Here is an 18,141-nt window from a genome sequence, read left to right on the forward strand (position 1 = left end):
GTTGTGCGGAACGCCGCGGCATTCTCCTTGGTTCGTTCTCGTTCCCGGCTGGATGATCGGGCCTTGTTTCCCGTTCGCTCCCAACACCCGTATCCCTAACGGCGCTGTCTGTCTTGGCTGGCATGTTCTTTAACCTCGTTGTTAAGCTTCTTTCTGGGACGCGGCAGCGGACGTCGTCGACCGAAGGCGTTCTCCTCCTTGGTCTCGGGCTTCGGTTCCTTCTTGCCGTCGGCCCGTATCCCGTCAGCGAGCACAAATCCCTGCTCCTGGAGAGCGCGCACGTCGAGTTGGTTGCGCCGCGACGCTCCGTCGTTCGCTCGGTTCATTAGCGCCGTCCTGGGCCAGGCGCGCTCCTTCGCTAGTTGTAGTATTCCTGCTATCTGGAGTGCCCAGCGATCGAGCGCTGCTCGCTGCGTTGCCGCTGTTCCCTATGCGACAGCGTGTGCACAGGGGTTTTGGCGTTCTGTCCCTGTAGCGCTCACAAGGAGGCGGGGGACTCCTTTGCTACTAAGCAATGTGCACGGGGGGAGAGAAATCGCATTGTAGAGTTTTCGAGTAACGATTCGGAAGGCACGCGTGGCAAACACGCGCTGCTCTTTTCCGTCCTTTTAGCTTTGCCCTTCTCTGTCTGCCTTGCGCACTCATTTGTTGTCTTTTTAAAGGGATATTTTTTTTTTTTTTTTCAGCCTTTCTTGCGTTAAGAAAAGCGCTTGGGTGGATCGACTGGGTACCAGTATCTTTTCTGTTTGCAGCAGCAGGTGGGCACTGCTGCCTCCGATGGAGTCCGCGTTGGGTTCGTCTTCTTGGACGTCTACCTTGGCCTCGGCGCACACGGAATTTTATGTGGTAGTCTTTTGTGCTCGTTGTACCAAAAAGCCGTCGCAGCAGTTTAGAGAAACGTGTCGGGGCGAAAATACCTGACTATTTGCTATTTGTATGTAAAGCGTGTTCCGCTCAAGCTCTGTATTGCCGAGAGGATCTAGCAGTGAAAAAAAAATAAAAATGCGGCAGAAACTACAAAAGTACAAAGTGTCATGGGTGTTGAAAAGGAGCAGCAGCGTTGGAAAAAAAAATAATAATGTGCTGAAGTTTACGATGAATTGGTGGCTTTTTTCAAGTTCTCTCGTCATTACTGCTTCCGGAATGTCTCGACTGTAGAGTTCCAGCGACCGCGGAATGACTTCCGGTAAAGAAAGGCACTGCATGCATTCTTCTTTTTCGCCCTGCTTTCTTACAACGTGGGCGCCGACGTATCGCCCATAAGTGGGTAGCGAGGCTAATTGACGCGCGCTCGTTCGTACTCCTTCGCTGCATCGACGACACTGCTGGTCGCTTCTGTGGTCGCTCATGAGCGCTGAAAGCCATGTTCTTTTTGGCAGCTGCGACGCGGACAAAGCTTTTGCACGCGGGGCATTCGTTGAATGCTTCACGTGGGCTGGCTAAACAGAGGCCGTGGGCTGTTGAATCGCCGTCAGGCTGTGCCTTCATCCAATGCTGCGCTTTTTTTACCTCGTGTCCTGTTTTGGTTAAGTTAGCCTGGTGTGCGCGTGGGCATATATAAATAGCGGGAAAATGGCTGTGGATATATGAACCCGGGGAACATGGAAAAAGCGCTTATTCACTTGATGGACAGGGAGGAGGATTCTGCACACCGCCTGTCTCGGCACAATGCTTTCGCCTTGGCGCTGAATAACAAAACATGCCCCTGATGCGAGGTTTCAGACCATTTCGATCTTACCGAATTTCGATCTGCTTCGAATGCGGGCTGTTCCACGTGGCGGGCAGGTGGAGGCACCGGATATGGGAGCGGTACGTAAAATGATAAAAAGAAGGGAACTATCGCTTTTAGTTGTTTTTTAGTGATTTGAGACGCGGAGTTGTGCTGCTTGCTTTATACATTTTCACTTATTAATTGAGCTCGTGTGTCTTTTTTTTTTTTTTTCGGCTGTTTCACTGATTCCATTTCCATCAACCGCGCAGCGTCAGTCACTACGTCGTATCAACTGTTTCGAAGTACTGTTCGTTTTGCTTCCCACAGGCCACTATAGGTAGTCAGTTTACTCCGTTTTTTTTTTTTTCTTACTGAGATCGTATTTTGGTACCTGGTATGTGTGGAGAGCCTCGGAACAGGATGAAGTCCCCATATTACCCGCGTACGTCAGCTGTAAGTATACTTACCTAACCATATATGGTTAGCGTCGGCGGTCTTTGCGGATCAGTGGTGCGTATACTACGTCTTTGTGGAAGATGAATGCAGGCGTGCGGTTGTTAATATGGCACTTTGGTTTTCAAGCAGAACTGCCCATAAAGCCGCTCAACAACGAATAGTGAAGAAATTGTTTTTTGTTTTAAAACACGCTACAATTTAGGTCTGCTTTGTGCATAACAATGACGAGCGAGGTTGAAAGTCGAGATAGTATTGAGAGCTACAAGCTCATTCTCCCGGTCACCATTATGCTCGTAATAATGTGATGCAACGTTACGAGTCTAGTGGTCCATGATATGCTTGATGCGTCTCACGTTTGAATGGCAATTCGCACGACAGCTGTTCACATCCCACGAACAGCTGCGACGTAGCAGCACTTGAGCGGCTGAAAGCTGCGTTTTAAAACGCGGTGCAAGCTGCAGGTGTTTTGCTTCCCAGTCATTCGAGCAATACGGAAAATGGTCAGGTGCATCGATTGGACAACTTCTCACTGCAAACTATATATATATATATATATATATATATATATATATATATATATATAAAGAGAATGAAACATCTGGTTTGGGCAGTAGGGATTTTGTTCTCATCACTGACCATATGCGGCGCAAATACATGGGCCTTAATAGGATTCGTGCATTTTCTCCTTTTCTGTCATCCGCACAACTAAATTGCATATCAACGAGGCTTAAATACATAGAAAAATTGATGCCTGAATATGTCTATAAAACGAGTCACCCATATTAACGGGGGTCATATGACTGCACCTCCATCCTCGGTTTGTTCTTAGTTTGTGAATTCGAAGTCGCCTTTGTGTCTCTATCGTCGCAAGAAACAAAACCACAGAAACGACAGGACAGAGCCCTGTCGTATTTGCGGTTTTGTTTCTTACATGTCCCACCAACTGGCCTGCAAACACGCTCTATTATGTGTCTCTTTCAGTCCGGGGAGTTTGGAAGGTTGCATTATCGAAGCGCTCGAACGAGCTGGAGGGGAAGCTGGAACAGAGCGCTGTTTTCGTGCCCGAACACGTGGGTTGCCGTCACTACAGGCTAGCAGTGTAACTTCGCAAGATGAAGAACCCAGTCTTGCCTGTGGGAGACGCGAAGAGCGGCTTCGTGAATGCGCACCCCACACCAGAAAGCGGCAAAAATTCACGTGGTGCCGTGCGGTATGCGAACGTGGTTTATGTTCAGAGGAAGAGCTGGCTCATCAGCTAGCCCGCATATTCACATCCAGGCGCCTGTGCTTCCGTGTTCCAGCCCTCCGACGCTGGCCTATGAACCCACAATTGAAGGACACTGCCGCAAACTAAAAATTACGGGAGGCACTTAAGCTCTGCCTTTAAGGGTATAACAAGATAGCGTAGGCTACAAGCTAACATATAAAGCCCCGCTTTAACCGAGCCGTATGAACGTGCCTGCGTGGCCTATGGATAACGTGAATGCAAGGACCCTGGCAGGCTGATTCTGATATCACCCTCCCTTATGAAGGGAGAGGCCCGAGTTGACAGCTCCTGCCAAACGTAATTTCTGGTAACCCTACGTCCGGCTAATGATCGGTCATGTCAGCTGCCAGCTACTGCCTGCCTGTGCCATGCATGATTTCGGTGAACGCTGTAACGATATCGCGTTAAGACGTTATATATAGACACGTACCCCGCCCCATCGACATCGACGTTACTCATGCGCACACACACTACAATGCAGTCAAGCAAACGCTGTTATACACCTTCCCAACAATTCCATTCCGTCCTCGTTCTGGCTACTCCTGTCCCAACTGTCCTGCCCTGTATAACAGTCTAGAACTTTGCCAGTCCTCCTGTCCTGTCCTGTATGTGTGTCGCCCAGTCCAGTCCCTACATGCCCTTCCCTTCAGCCCCCACTCCTGGAGGTGGTGTTAATGGGTGTGGTGTCAATTGATTGACAAGCCAGGTTATGGTTGCTGTGGCGCATCCGCCACCGCCTATTGCTCGCGTTGCGTCTTCGCCCGAATATAGTACCTAGAAAATAACCCAACTCGCTGACAAAACCTCACCAACTCTGGCCAGACGGAGGGACCTCCGAGCAATGGCTTTCTGCGTCGTTTCCCATCGCTGGCTCGACCACTTCGAGCCTATCTGTTCCACTGTCTCACTGCATATCTGTCAGTGCGGTTAGGAGGTTACCGGCTGCGAAGAGGCGAGGCATGTTTTGGCTCAGTTGCTTCGCCCTCTTTTCTAGTCCGGCAGTGTTCGCACAGCGACAGTGCGGCCATTTGTGGTCTCCCCTCAGATCGCGTCTCGAGGCAGATAAAGCGTTGCGCTGCCTTTCCCCTCGTGCCGTGCTTTCACTTTCCGCTCTACCGTCGGTCGCCTTTCGTTCTCGAGAAGGGTGATGCGTTTTCGCCGGCCGGCGTTTTTCGGCCTCACCAGAATTCTCCGCTTTCCTTTCTTCGCCCTCCTCTCTTAGCACCTTCTCCTCGTAATGTCTTTCCACGGGCGTTTTCTTCTCCCCGCGTGGCTTGTTTCTGGTTGTAGGGCACAGCCATGAACAGTCCGGTTTCGCGTCTCCTGTCCGCCACTCAGTCGCGTTGTCTGCTCGAGGCCGGTCGTGCCGGTGTGTGTGTGTTGGGTCCAGTCGCCTTCGCGTAAGATCGCTGGCACGCGTTGCATCGCTGCGCCAGGCGCATTGCAATTTATACGTCGCCGGACAAGGACGTCAGAGCAACAGAAACAGCGGCGGTGAATCGGCTTCGCCATCCATGCAACGGGAGTTTGATTTTTGCTCTTCTTCCTCGGCGTCGTTCCTCTCCTCCGCGACTGGCGACGGCGCCGTCTGCGAGTCGCGCCGCAGTGCTTTGCTTGGCGTCGTCTGCTGTTGTATTCGGCGGATGGTGCGTCGTCTGCTCCTCGGCGTCGCCGTTACGGCCTACGGTGTTGCGTTCCTGCGTGAGCTAGTCGACGTCACCGAGCATACGTGCGGCTCGTTTCCGTCGCTGCTGACGTGACTACCCTACAGTGTGCAGAAAAGTTCGCTAAAGAACGATTGTTTCGCCGCGAAGGTAAACGCCAGGAAGCTGCTCAGTGTCGCCTGCAATTCACAAGGTCTGTCGTCTGCTGCCATATTTCGCTTTTGGAGAGTTTTCAGACGTAGCTGCACCCTATGCAACCCCGGTTGTTTACTCCCCGTACTACAAGCCAACATCTCGATGTGGACATTCTCAGTCTGCCGATTGTTCGCTGCACCGCAACGCCATTTTCCAGCCTAAGTAATGAATCGTCTGTGAAGCAACGAACGAACGTTCGACGTTCTCTGCGCTGCCGCTTCTCTTCGACTTTGTCTTCGTCGCCGTGTTGTGCCTAGCGCCTGGTGGCGCGTGCTTGGGCTCTCTTCCGCTGTCTCGGCGCCGTGCTTTGTTGTGCCGTGGCTGCTGCAAGCCGGCGTTCAACCGGAACCATTGTCTCAGAAACACTGTGCGCGTTCTCGTGCGTGGGCTGTGCGACGGCGGGGAACTGGTAGAGAAGCCTCTCGAAAAAAAGGAGTCCCTTTCCCCCTCATCCGCGACCACCTGTGTGTTTTGTCGAGGCACAGACCACGCCGAGATGATTCCTCACGGCGTGAACAGGATGTACGCCAAGCGGGTACGTAGTGTGCCTACTAATATACCGCGTTATGGTTTAGCTGACGACATTGCCGTGTAGCCCTCTTGTTGGCGTGGCTGCTCGCTTTGTTTTTATGCGCGTTTGTTGCTGTCGTCTACCAAGCGGTCGGCGCCACCGAGGGCGGTTGTTCGTTCTCAGACGGTACAGCATTTTTTTTACTTATCTGCCGAGATGAGCCGCTTTCGCCGGAAACTGCGGTGAATCATCGGCCGTTTTCCGCGCTACGTCAGCGAGTGTGCGTGTGGTTACGGTTTATGGGGCTGCGCGTCCTCTGGCCCTGAACGCTGACGTGTTTTAAGTGCCTGTTTCTCTTTTCACATAATGCCCTTTAGCGGCGTCGACAAAGGGTAGGTCGGCTGTTTTTATTGAAGGCTATATGTCTTCTGTACTGTAGACTTGACCGCAAAGTCTTACAAAAATACAAGGCGCTCAGTAAAGTGCCAAACAAGTGAAATATGGAGCGTGTGTGAACTGTTAAAGCTCCGTGGATGTCAGATGGGTACAGGGTTTACTCGGTTCCGGTCGTTGACCTCTTCCGCACTGCCTACGTTAGAGGGGGTTGGGGGTGATAGCTGCCAGGGCTCGCGTTAAGGGACAAGCCACTTTCTTCGCGATCGATTGGGATTTGAGCCAGAACAGCGCTGTCCCCGATAACGCAGCAGTACTGATACCTTGTCGGCTAGTTAGGCGGAGCGCAGAGGTGTAGCGGAAACTGTGATAGGTGGGAAGGGCTGTAATAGTAAACGGGCCTTTGACGTTGGGAATGATTATCATCGTACGTGTGTGCACGGCGGTTTCTCCTAAGGGGGTAGAGCGCGTCGAAACAGGCCATGGAGTGTGGCAACTATGTATGGACACTTGGGCACATTGTGGTCAGCTCGAAAGGTAAATTTCTTTGTTATCGCGTTTAGTGGCCAAATAACCAATATTGCAGGGCTGAAAAGGTGCAGCATGAAATAGATAATGGACTCTAGGACATCCTATAGTTCGGCAGGAGACTGTGGGCTTGGCATGTGAGGAGCAGAGAGAGCCGTGGTGGGTTCCATAGGTAGGGTAAACGTCGCACGGAGGCGTAGGCTTAGAGATGAAATGTTGAGGTGCGAATAGAAAGTGTGTTGCCAGCGTCTAAGCGCGGTCGGATGCTAGTCGCTTGTTTGGTAGGGAAGGTTTCACCAGGGAGGAAGCGGAGCCGGGACGGCACCCTGAAAACGCAGTTCAATTGGCGAACACTCCGAGTGTTTTGGAAGCCGGAACTGTGCTTGTTGACGGCATTTCAGGGACGAATTTCAGGTTGGTAATAACCATCATGTCCCGGGAAGAGCGTGCGATATAGTAACTTGGCTAGTTTAATAGAGCAGGTCTGTGCTGACTAGTAAAAGTGTATGGCTGGTCTCGCCTAGTTGTGCGCCTTACGGCACATGTTCGAAATGAACCGCTGAAATGGCCCTGTAGGAGAAATTCGGGTAGTAGGTGACGTACAGCCTTTGTCAAAAGTGCAGAGCCTAGTGGGTCCGCTTCTGAGCCGTGTACTGGCGCTGATTTAGCATTACTGGAGGATCTTCCCATTGGAGAGGGTAGGGCAAAAATCTTCTGGCCACCGAGAGATCGATCGGGACACTGGAAATGCATCAGAAGCCGCACGAAGTGGTTCAGAATCACACCCTGTGGGTTCTATACTTTTGACAACGACTTTACATTGCGTGGTTGCTATGTTGGTATATCAACAGCCGATCGTTGAGAGTTCTGCCAATTCGTGTAGTCTCCACAGTTCACTGGTGAGATGCTGTTCAAGTCGGGCGGGTGGATGCACCATGCAGAGCCGGCTCTTCACCGTAGCCGATTGAGCGTGATCAGTGTTGGTATCGCGGAATCCGCCACCTGTATTAGTACACGAGATCACGCAGTGGAAGTTACACTGTAAAAACAAAAACACCTTATTAGGTGTTTTCGCATGTCTATAACTAACACCCATGCACCCTTGAAAAAAAGTGGCTTCAGAGTGCCAGTACACCCTCAAAGATGGTGCTTTGGTTGGTCATAACACCCTTCTATGGGGCCAATGCACTGGGGTGTTTTCATCACTTTTACACCCTATTGCAGGGTGGAAGCAGAGGCATTGCACCCTTACACCCCTTGATAAAAATCAGTGCGGATAACGTCCATATATTGCATTCTCTAATTAGGAATTACTTTTGCCACTACACGTTCCTTAATGCTTTTCCTATGTGCACATTTGCAATCAAGCTTAATGGTATTCCTTTTAACCACCTGTAATGCCAAATGAGCATGTAAAGAGATGCTGCATGCCATTATTTTGACATCTGGAGTGGCCCATGCCAGTATGATTGTTTTTTTCAAATTCACAGAGCATGTTACAAAAAAATGTCACACAGAAGGAAACTGGAAGTCTTTTATTCGGCATAGAATGGTCAGGGTTCGGGCTAGTGGGTGCTCGGGTGCTGGTGGAGGAGGGGGGGAGGGGGCAGGGGGGCACTTGTGTTCTGTTTCTTCATTGATGCGCGCTATGGAACCTCATTTATTTAACAATACTGCCACTCTCCACCGAGAGCCCAGCAGACGGGCAAAAACAAACATGGTATGTACGTAAATACCTAAAAAAATGAAAGAAGCAAAACGGTTCCAACAAATGCAGACAACAAAGTATACAATTTTTTTCAAAAACAGAACCGAACAATGAACACAAAGCATGGTGACATTCCTTAAAAAACAACAAAACGTTTAGTCGTATGCAACAATAATCGCAGTACACAATATTAATCCTATGCTTTGTCAGTGTCAACGCGTGCGCTTGCATAACATTCGGCCTTAAGCGATGAAATAAAGCATCGTGCAGCGCATCTTGGCTTCGACACGCAGACGCCCAAAAGGAGGTGCTCTATAAAGCAGCACAAATTGTCGGACCCCTTGTCATATGTCAGATTGAACAGCCAAAATCAACCCATTATTGGAACAATACCCTAAGTAGAGTCGATGACTCGAAGAAGCTTCCGCTGCTGAATGAAGGGGAAATGCTCTTCAGCTTCTTTGATGCTGCTCCCAGTATATCCGACGCACGGCGTGGCAGGCTTTTCTTCCTGTTCCTTGATAAAATTGTGAAAGAAGTGCATAACAGAGCAGCTGTATAAATATGCACTGCACCTGGCAAAAAGCAAATTCAACATATTTTCTACTCTATATTTAGAATACGCCAATGTCCCTTTAGTGTACAGCAGTGTGCTGGAAAAGGGCCCTATCGGAAACCACTGGTGGTTATCTCACAATTAACAATGCAGAATATACTGTTATGGTTGGTTCAGGAGGCACAAAGCCAGCAGTCTGATCAAGTCATAAATGAGAGCACATAATGTCAACCCATTTTTATTCATGCAGCATGCTGTTGCTTGGTAATTTTAGATTATGCAAGCTATTTTATCAAACAAAAATGGCTACACTCATCAAAAGCACCTGGGTTAGAGAACTTCTACGCTGCCCCACGAACTTTTCATTTCACATGAACTGGAATGCTTATTATGATAGTTAAAAATGTAAATAAACAATAAACAGCGCTGGAGCACGGTGTTTACTACTAAAATATTAACAGCTGGCTCAATTCAAGGCTTCACACAAGGCCTACAGCATACCCTGCACTGGCCAAGTAGATACTGCAGAACCAAACAAAAAAAATACGTGGAAAGAGCATACTTAGTGATGGGGCACTACAAAAAAAAAACAAAGTGCATGTAATACATAACACATAATGCATTTCTGAACTTTTGCACGTCTTCTTGTGCTAAGTATGAACCAGCCAAGCCCTAGGTCATCGCAATGCTTCCTGAAGTGTTTACATTTAAGGTTTAGTAACAAGGAAAAAGTGTTCTCGCTGCTCTATGTGGCAGTTCTGAAACTTCATCACACATTATTAATTGAAAGTGTACACTGGAGCTTTGAGTCGAGCGACAATTACATGTGCAACAGCAGAGCATTACCAAACAACCAAGCAGCAGAAGCTCTAAAAAATGTCAACACTGAAACATGGCATGTTAAAACATTTTCCACGCATAGCACATTGTATGCATAGACATCCAGAACCTCAGTGGTGAGCCTCAAGAGGCGGCAGGAAGCTCAAGTGTTCAAGAAGTTGTAATCGTTATAGCGGCAGGCAAGTCTGAGCACTTTGAAATACTAAAGGTTCGAATACTAAAAATATGTTGACTAACCTGAAATGCAAAAATAACAATTTGGATTTATTGAGAATGTTTACTATAAATGAGAATGTCTATGACAGTGCCACATGGTTAATGCATGAAATGTTAGCATCTGTAGTTGAAGGCATTATATTTATACAGCATGAACCTTGAAACACAGCAGTATTTTCTCCCAACCAATGTTGTAAACCTAATCTCAGAAGAATTAAAATTATTACATCATTTCAAACTTGGCTAGAAAATTATAGCATTTTTTTAAAAACAACCATTAAACTGCATTACCCACCTTCAGAAGCCTGTAGGATAAGACAATGTGGCAAATATTTCTTTTGAAGCAGTCTCAGATTATATATTCCAGGCATTAGGAACATGTTAGGTACTAGCATGCATGAGCAGGTTGAGAGACCCCTTTCCAGCAAATGCTAAACCCCACCAAGCTGCCTGCAAGAGCCATCTGATAAAGCACTGCTGGTCCACTGCAGCAGAGTGCTTAGTCAAATGGCACGCTGCACCAATCTTGACATTACCAGTGCTTCATCAGGTGACTCTTGTATGCAATACGACGTGGTAAGCATGTGATGGCAGGAGTCTCTTAAAAGTGCTTTTGATTGTACTTACAGTGCAACTAATCCTTTCACACCAAAGAATTCACAGTTGTGATGAAAACTTGTGTAGTATTTCTATTTGAATTATGAATCACTAATACATATTACAAGTTAGACTGTAAACCATTTTAGAAACAAAGAAAATTCGCTAATAATGTCGGTTTCAAGTAGGCTTCCTGAATATTCAAATGACAAAGAGAAAACTTACAAATGATACAAACAACATCCAGAGCTCTCGGCTGGTTCCCAATGTTTGCCAAGAGTTGCAGAATGCATACTGTCTGTACATCTACAATAGAAATAAGCAACACAACAATGGTGTACCTCCTTGCAGGTAAAAAGAGACAGCCGAGTTTCGAGGCGATAATTTATTGTCTAATTTAGGAAGGCAAATAAACAAAATTGAAAACATGTAGAGGCACGCAAACTGAAAGCCGAACATCTGACAGCAAAAATTAGCAAAGCTTGTGAAGATTTGAATCAGGTATCACCTAATTCTCTGCTACTAGTTGAACAGATTCGAAAAGGCTGCACCATTACAATGGAGAAGAACAATAGGTAATTTAAATTTAGCTAATGCAAAAATTGTTACATAAGAAGAAATGCACAGGCTAGTTATGGTTTTATTATTCTTTCTGATGCTCAGCCATGTCTTTAGTATATCTATAAGGCAATGCAAAATTGCAAAAATGTAGGCATTTAGCGAAAACTGCCAATTAGATAGCACATGCAGCAAACAAAAGGAAACAGCTTAATACTTACGCTTCTTTCTCCTTTCACGCATTCCCTCAGAACATACTTCGAGCACCCGGGCAATGTCCTTTTTTCTTGCACGAATGGTGTCCTTCAAAACCAAGACAAGTGTCTTGTTAAGGCCAATTTCAAATGCCTCTTTGCCGTCCTTCTTGATCAGCATGTTGACGTCATGTAAGAGCTGCAAGTTTGTGTGAATGATAGCCATGAAGAATTCATTTTACTCAATGTTTCAAGTAACTGAATATTAAAAATCATTGTACAAAAGCTAAGGCAATTGATGCCTTTGTACATATCTGAAAAAAAAAAAAAACTGGCATTAGCAAACAGCAAATACAAATATTTACGAAGGTTAGAAAACTGCAAAAACCATCAGTATTTTGGCACTCATCGCCAAACTGCAAGGAATATTAAGGAAAGTCTAATATAAAAAATAACAAAGCAAAAATTATGATCCTCCTTTCCTCAACTTGGCACACGGCTGAATGGCAATAAAATATGTAATATATCTCTAAACTAAAGGTCCCCGCTCAGCTTTAAAACATAGGCTTCAATTCTCAGAGACAATCTACAGACATGCATCGTTAGCATATGAAAGTCAAATTGTTTTCTGGGCCCTTTAAATCAGTAAACTGCTTTCAATACATACATTACAAATTTTTTAATAACAGTAAGTCACAAATTTGCCTGCAATATGCGCACTGTGATGAGCAAAGAAGGTAAACATATGCGACTAAGGCTATGATAACCGCTTCATATGTACATTTAAGCAAAAGACAAAAAAAGTAAACATCTGGTCAGAATCAAACTTTGTAATAGCAACATCCGGTACAATATTTGGCCACAGAATTCAAGCTGTCGACCTCTACTTGAATGCTGAGGCATCAGTATCGAATATCCATTTATTCTAGTCTAAAGACACTACAAAAATCAAGTAATGCGGTCAAACAGTTATGTTGAAATGTGACCACAAAAATAATGAAAACTGGATGGTTTGAACCACATCAGCTGACTTAGCACGTGTACAAGTGCCTTAATTGAAGTCTTGCTGAAAATAAAATACTGTACCTAAATGATTCTTCGAGAGCGAAAGTAAGCGCCATAACAAAAGCAGCATAATAAAAATGCAAATTCGCACTCCATGCAACCACAAAATATGGTCCCCGTAAAATGAAAAATGTTCCCATTGTGATTAAAAAAGGCAAATCCAGACGCGGGGAAGTTAACATAGGCTGATGATAGCGGCATATAGTTTACGCAGTTTGGAATAAACTATTATGCAACCAGGCCGGCCGACCAGCGCACTTCGATGCCGAGAGCACGAGCGCAGAGGCGTGCCGCGCTGAACGGCTGCCGAAAACGAACATAGCCTCCTGAACAAAAAGTTTAAACGGAAGGGCTGCGGGAGGACGCTCCCCAAGCAGCAGGACAGTGCGCGCCTATGCTCCGAGTAAATAAAAAAAAAAGGGGGGGGGGGGGTCGCAGCGCTCCGAGTGAAAGAAGACGACGAAGCATGAAAGAGGTTTCAGGAGAGCGAGCGCGAAGTGTAAGAGATAAGGGAGGAGGGGGGGAGGGGGAGTCGAGAGTGCTAGGAGAATTAAGGTAGTACGCCAACATGACCTTGCCGCACGAACGGAAACGGTAGAACAAAACCGAGTCGTTGCGAACTGAGCGCAAGTATCAAACTGTCAAGAAACGAAAATCGTTTCGTGAACCTCCTGCGCGCACAAAATGCAAGGAAACGTAGCACATACATTATTTCTGTTCAAGAAAGTTGAGACTGATGTTCTTGTGCGAAACCTGCGTAACTCGCCGCGACATCTACTACATGTGCGATGTCATTTTGGCAGCCAGGTGAAAACAAGCGCTTGTCTTACGTTTTCATTTCAGCCCATTCTGGAGCGTTCCGGCACAAAAAGACACAGAATGCAGCAATCCGGCAGGACACTGTTCCCACAAAGCGCAATATGCGTGAGAATAGGCTTACCTTTACAGACGATTGCGTCAGCCGCAAAGTACGCTGTCCGCCTTCGTATCACCGGCACCGAACCAACCAGTGCGATTTCAGCGCGAGTGCAATATAATCAGCGCATATACCTCTTAGTCACGCAGAAAAAAAAATCGTCCATGCCTTCTTCTTTCGAACATCTCAAACATAAAGCGATGCAGCAGTCCTTCGGCCTGAGCAAAGCAAAAAGAAGCCCGGACACTTGCCGACACGATAAATGCCCGTTTGCGTTAAACACCACATGTAGAAGGCACTTCACAAGCGTACACACTTCTGTAACACATATGCATGGGAAATGCAACACATTTCACGAGGGTACACAATCGAAGAAGCACATTCAGCATTCGCCGAAACGTGGTCGAAACGCACCCCACAATGCTAACGGCCATATTGTGAAATTTGAAAAGAGCGTTCGTAGCTACCGGCGGCCTCCTGGCGGTGAAATTTTGTTTGTTTCTGTTTCATTTTTAGAAACCATTCGTGTGTAATTTTAATTTTAACGTTACTTTTGGGGCTTTATTTAGGTGTTGGGTTATATTAGCAGCGCCGCTTGTGTATAAAAGGCTACGAAGTTACGCAGCCATATACCCCCAGCATGTTAGGTGATATTGCTTGCCCATAACACCCTAAGGCATATTCTCCAACCAAAGCACCCCTTTGGCATGCAAGAGGTGATTTCCAATGGCACGAACACCCTAGACTCAGGGAGTAAGGGTGTTTTGAATCAGACAAATGCCCAAAAAGGTGTTTTTGTTTTTACAGTGTAACCTTCGTAACCGAGGTGGCATTCCTTCTCGCTTTGAAAGGATGAGGATGTAGGCAGAGGGCGGAAACGCCCGAGTACTTCGACTTCGGTGAGGGTCCAAGAATACACTGTACAGTGCATCTCGTATAGCTCACCCCGTCGTAGGCCGCAGTATTAGGAAAGTAAAATGGTCAGAAAAGCGAGTCGTAGAGTCGGCGGCACAGAGCGCCAGCTGACTGCATTGCAGGTGGCGCCCGCTGCGGTTCCTATGTTGGCACACCAACCAACTGATCAGTGAGGCGAAGGTGACTCGCTGTGCTGCATGGTCGGTGTGAAGCGGCGATCGACGTTCACCTTCGAGTACCGCACGGCGACGAGCAGCTGGTTGTATCGCGGAGGCCGGAAAGCGACCTGCTGCGCCGCCGGATCCGCTGCCGGGTTGAACGGACCCGTTATTCACCCGCGTCGATATGTGTTCTCGCCCGTTGGGTCTTTTGCCGGAGGGATGGACGAGCTGCGCCTTTTTTCGCATTGGCGGAAAGTACACGTCTCGAAGGAGCTCGAAGGAACAAATAGCCCTGCCACAGGCTATTTGTTTTGTTGGAACTCTGCTCCTAATTCGCCGTGGCTAATGACGCTCTGGCGGCCAGCAGTGATTCGTGGGCAGCCGGTGTCTCTACCAAGGGCGAAAGAGTAAATTGGAAAGTGAACGGTAAACACCGGTTCTGTGGTTTTGTTTCGGACGCGCCATGTCCAGAATTCGCGCGTTTACGTGGTGTTGGTATAGCGGCGGTTGACGGTCGTTGGACACCACATAATCATTACCGTCGCGAGGGAGGGCCGTTGCTACTGCGAAAGTGCTGTCGTTAACGCTCGGTGTGAATTCCTTCGTGTGGCCCTTCGGGCAACAGCCGGGGGCGTTAATAAAGTGTGTCTACTTCGAGGGAGCTCATTTCGCGTGCGTTATATATATTGCTTGCAAGCGATGAAGGCCCTCTTTATGCGCATGAGCTGTGAGGCAACGGAGGTGGAGGGCTTCAGTTTCGTTATGTCTGGGCTTTCCGTTTTGCCTTGCGGTCTTCCGTAGCCGCTTTGTTTTGCGGTTCCTTTCCTTTTTTTAATTTCTTTCAGTCGTGTCGAATAAAGGCATAAAAAAAAAAAGAAAGAAAACGCGGAGCGACTGCCCGCCTGCTCCTTGCTCAGACACCAAAAACCATGCAACCTCCACTGCGATGCGCGTGCACGTATTTGACTGCTTGCAAAGTAAGTTGTAAAATGAAAAGCAAAAAGAACGAAAATTAAAAAAAAATACTAATTTTTTCTTCCGCTTTGTTTTCTCTATCTAAATTTTTTTTGTGTGTGTGATTTGACTTTTTTTTTTTTGCAATGAACAGAAATTTTTTTTTTAATTCACGAATCATTTGTTGTACTACGTTTTTTTTATTTTATTTTTCTTTCATTGCACGGGGGTTTTTGTTTGTTTTATTTTTTCTGGTGCCGCTTACAGAATGACGTCTATTTTTCATTCATTCTTCTTTTATTTTGCATGTTTTGTTGCCCGTAAAAGGCAGACAATCCCGTTGCACGGAAGCTCTTTTTTTTTTTTTCTTTTTGGCGCTGGCAGTATTCGATGGCACCCATAAAGTTGGCCTAGCAACATTCGTTGTCTAGCCACCGAAACGGCGAATGGAATGAACGCATACATGCGTACAGATACCACTGTGGTACGGAGCCACTTCGCACGTTAAAGATCCCCAGGTGGTCGAAATTTCCGGAGTCCTCCACTACGGCATCTCTCATAGCCTCAGTCGCTTTGGGACGTTAAACCCCACAAACCAAACCAAACTTGCCCTTCTCTTTTGTTCCACTATATGCTCGTAGGCACCAATAACTGACCTCAATGTGGTGCCACTAGTTATCCCTTCATGCATCAAAATTGTTATGCAGCTGTTCTTCGGATGGCTCCTTCTTGGCATGGTTATACCGTCTCGCTTCCAATTTAGCAGACGTCTACTATCCGAGTACTAGCGGCGATAGGGAGTTGAGCAGACGACATATGTTTCTAAATTTGTTTGCCTTCCAACCAAGACTTCGGCTGCAAAACAGAAAATTAGTTTTTCTCTTTTTTTTTTTTATTGTGAAAGTGTTTCGGTCAATACGGGAACAGAAATTTTATTTCAAAATGCCTGTTATTTCACGCGCATTTTCTACAGGGATATAACTCCGGAATAAGGGACTCCACCTAGTATTGTAAGGGGAGCAGCCCACTAGGGTTGGCTCTTCAAGAAACCTCTCATTTTTCAATAAATGCTTTCCACCACCACCACCCTCTGGGCCATACTCGAAAGCTAAGCATCGATCTGTATTTCAGGTCAGACGTTCACACATAGAGCGGATGATTCGAGCTTGTCATGGTGGCTTCTTTCAGGAAATGCACAAAACTAAACAACTTGACGTTGACGTAGTCGGGAGTGCACGCTCACATACTTCATACTGTGTCGATAACTTACCGCGTTCTCATACGAAGAGGTGCACTTTAGTCAAAGCCGGCGGCTGCGTTTCGATGAGGGCGAAACGAAGAGGCATCCGTGTGCTGTTCTATATCAGTGCTACTGTTGTTGTTTGGTTTGAATTGGGGGGTCTAACGTCCCAAAGCGAATCAGGCTGTGAGAGACGCCGTAGCGGATGACTCCGGAAATTTCGACCACTTGGGGTTCTTTAACGTGCGCTGACATCGCACAGCAAAGGAAAAGAAAATGCACGGGTCTGCTACTGGCTCTAGCTGAGCCACCTCCGCTGCCTGATTTATTTATAGGAAGGGAAAGGCGCGATAACTGTCTCACTTGTTTTCTGTGGACAGCGCAACCGCGCCGTAAGGGAAGGGAGTAAGGTGGGAGGGAAAGTGGAAAGAGAGAAAGAGGAGCCGTAGTGGAGGGCTACGGAGTAATTTCGACCACCTGGGGATCTTTAACGTGCGCTGACATCGCACAGCACACGCACGCCTCTTCGTTTCGCCTAGCTGAGCCACCTCCGCACGAGGCAGCGGAGCTAGCTGAGCCACCTCCGCTGCCTCGTGCTGACTAGAGAAGAAAGAAAAAGAAGAGGGAGAGAACGACGCGCGCCGCAACAGCCGTCGTCCACCACCAAAGCGGTGGCGGGTGCAATGACGGCCTACAACAGATAAAAATTCGGTGGCAAGTGAACGGTTGCCTGGACATGGAGCTATTGCGGAGGCCCGCCCGATGTGCCGTGTACTCAGTGACCTAAGACATTTGCGGGTGGGCCTCAAGCAAACTACTGTATACTGTACCATAGTGTATATATTTCTTTTATTTTTACCTACTCTTTTCTTTCTCCCTATCACTCACCTCTTTGATTTCCTCTACCTTCTCCTCGCTATCCCTTTATTTCCGCCGCCCCAGTTCAGGTGCTTCAGATATAAGATAGCAGATACCGGGGCTGGCAAACATCTTTTCTTTCCTTTTGTACATACAATAAATAACCACTACAACAGCTAGCCCCCGCCGCAAGCAGCGTTGACCTACCGTGCCAGCCCCATAGGGCCAGGAACAGCCCGATATCGGTGCATGTCCTTCACTATACGGCACCCCTTTCTCTTTTCGTTTTCACTCCTACCTTCCTCCCTTACCTTACGGTGCGGTCAGGTGTCCACAGAACGTGTGTGACAGATACTGTTGTGGCTGTAGGAAGAAGGAAAAGAAAATGCACGGGCCTGCTACTGGCTCTGTAGCTGAGCCACCTCCGCTGCCTCGTGCGGACAGAACAAAACATAGAGAAGAAATGAAAAAGGAGAAGGAGAGAAAGACGCTCGCCGCAACAACAGCCGTCGTCCACCACCGAAACGGTGGCGGGTACAATGACGGCCTACAACAGATAAAAATTCGGTGGCAGGCTAGCCTCCGCCGCAAGCGGCGGTGACCTACCTGTCCCAGCCCCATCAGGGGCAGGAGCAGCC

General features: G+C 47.5%; 1 protein-coding gene and 1 long non-coding RNA gene across 3 annotated transcripts in view; one reads left to right on the forward strand and one right to left on the reverse strand.

The window, feature by feature from the left end:
• LOC146175634 (acyl-CoA:lysophosphatidylglycerol acyltransferase 1-like) overlaps nt 1-18,141 on the forward strand; it is a 128,339-nt gene that overhangs the window by 43,466 nt on the left and 66,732 nt on the right. The window contains exon 1 of one of the 2 annotated variants that reach the window (XM_084582029.1): nt 5,736-5,828. The exons of the other annotated variant lie outside the window; for it this stretch is intronic. Within the exon in view, the coding sequence (XP_084438155.1) occupies nt 5,790-5,828 (39 nt within the window). The 5' untranslated portion in view covers nt 5,736-5,789. Of the gene's footprint in view, nt 1-5,735; nt 5,829-18,141 lie in introns of those variants that run through there. 2 annotated transcript variants of the gene reach the window in all.
• LOC146175635 (uncharacterized) lies at nt 8,329-11,578 on the reverse strand. Its single transcript, XR_014701147.1, has 3 exons — nt 11,422-11,578; nt 10,868-10,948; nt 8,329-8,950 (listed from the first exon to the last, which is right to left on the reverse strand). It is a non-coding gene; the product is annotated as an uncharacterized LOC146175635 (long non-coding RNA).

Source organism: Amblyomma maculatum, chromosome 10 (assembly GCF_055883805.1).
Source record: "Amblyomma maculatum isolate TAMU_Amacu chromosome 10, ASM5588380v1, whole genome shotgun sequence".
Lineage (NCBI taxonomy): Eukaryota > Metazoa > Arthropoda > Arachnida > Ixodida > Ixodidae > Amblyomma > Amblyomma maculatum.